At 71.2% G+C, this 1,417-nt stretch overlaps 1 protein-coding gene across 1 annotated transcript in view; it reads right to left on the reverse strand.

Annotated features, from left to right (window-relative positions):
* Positions 1 to 248, reverse strand: part of MNX1 (motor neuron and pancreas homeobox 1) — a 4,851-nt gene extending 4,603 nt beyond the window's left edge. The window contains exon 1 of the mRNA XM_029233090.1: positions 27 to 248. Within this exon, the coding sequence (XP_029088923.1) occupies positions 27 to 248 (222 nt within the window). The remainder of the gene's footprint in view (positions 1 to 26) is intronic.
* Positions 249 to 1,417: the final 1,169 nt, after the last annotated feature.

The raw sequence follows: 1,417 nt of genomic DNA on the forward strand, positions 1-1,417 counted from the left end.
ATGGAAAAATCCAAAACTTTCCGCACCAACGCGCTCCTGGCCGCCAAGCTGTCGGCGGGCGCCGCGGGAGGCTCCGAGGACGCGGGGCTGCAGCCGCCGCTCGCCCCGCCGCCGCCGCCGCCCCCGGGGCCAGCTGCGGCGGCCGCGAGCGACGTGACCAGGGCCAGCGGCGCGGTCTGCGCCGAGGCCGCTCGCGGGGGGTCCACGGCCAGCAGCGCGTCGATGCGGAAATTTTTGGATTTTTCCATCAGCTCGTTAGGGGTTGGCGATCAGCGCGGCGAGGTGCGTGACGCGGCCGCGTGCCGGCCCCGCGGAGTCTTTCCGTGGCGGCGGCCAGCCCCGGGGCTCGGTATTGTTATGATTATTTGCCAGTAATCAAAGTCGCCGCCGGAAACTCAGCCAAGGGTGACCATGGTCCGGGCGCCTCCTCCGTGCGGGCCCCGCCCCGGGCCGCGTTCACTCGCTCTCGCACAAACTCCCACGCGAGTGCTCGGCGCGCCGAGGCCGAGAGCCCGGCTCAGCGCTGCAGCCCGCAGGCGACCGCGCCGAGGCCGCTGGCGCCGGGCTGGGGACCCGCGCCCCTCCGCGCACTTGAAGCGCAGCGCGGCCGCCGATTGGCGCGCTCGGCGGGGGCTTGGGGAGGGGCTCAGGCCCCGCCATTGGCCGAGTGGCGCACCTGTCACCGTCCCGGTCGCCCGCCGCCCCGCCCCTGCGCCGCGGGGTCCTAAACAGCCCAGGGTGCCGAACCGCGAAGGCGGGGCGGGACCGAGACAAGGGTTGGAAGACTCGGAGGCGCAACCTGGGGTGCCTGCTCGCCCTCCTGCGGCCGCTGAGCGGGCGGCGGGGGCTGGCAACCCCCGGGGTCCGTGTGGGCCCCCCCGGCCGGAGTCCAGCTCGCGACACACGCTGTCCGGGTCTGAGTTCGTGTCACCTAGAGCCAGCAGCGTGCGTCCTCTCCCTCCTCCTCGCTGGCGCTTGAGTGTGTCCACTTCTGCAAGGAGAGCCCACGCTGCTTCCAGGTCGAGCCGCTCTGCTCAGTGCAGTCAGCTCAGCGAAGACCGTTCTGGTCCCCAAGCCCTGCGCCCGAGGGGTCTGTGTCCCTGTCGCCAGCCCCCTCACCTTTCCGGGGAAGTTCTGTGCGTTGCAGGTGTTGTTTGTGGGCGAGTGAGGCATACGTGTACCCGAGCGCGAGCTTGCCTTCCACAAGCCCGCGCCTTCAGTCCTCCCGGTCAAGGTGAGAGTTTGGTGCGAGCGGCCTGCAGGACCCAGGTCGGCTTGGAGACGTCGTCCACCCGCCATGGAGCAGGACCTCGATTACAGAGCTCTTCCTCTGCCGAGGGACACCGGCCCGTGGGCAGGCAGGAGACTGCACCCATCTGGGCCCTGGGAAGCCCAGCCGGGCGGGAGTCAGCCGAGG

Source organism: Monodon monoceros, unplaced genomic scaffold, assembly GCF_005190385.1.
Source record: "Monodon monoceros isolate NGI ecotype Baffin Bay Population unplaced genomic scaffold, NGI_Narwhal_1 Super_Scaffold_2, whole genome shotgun sequence".
In the NCBI taxonomy this organism is placed as follows: Eukaryota; Metazoa; Chordata; class Mammalia; order Artiodactyla; family Monodontidae; genus Monodon; species Monodon monoceros.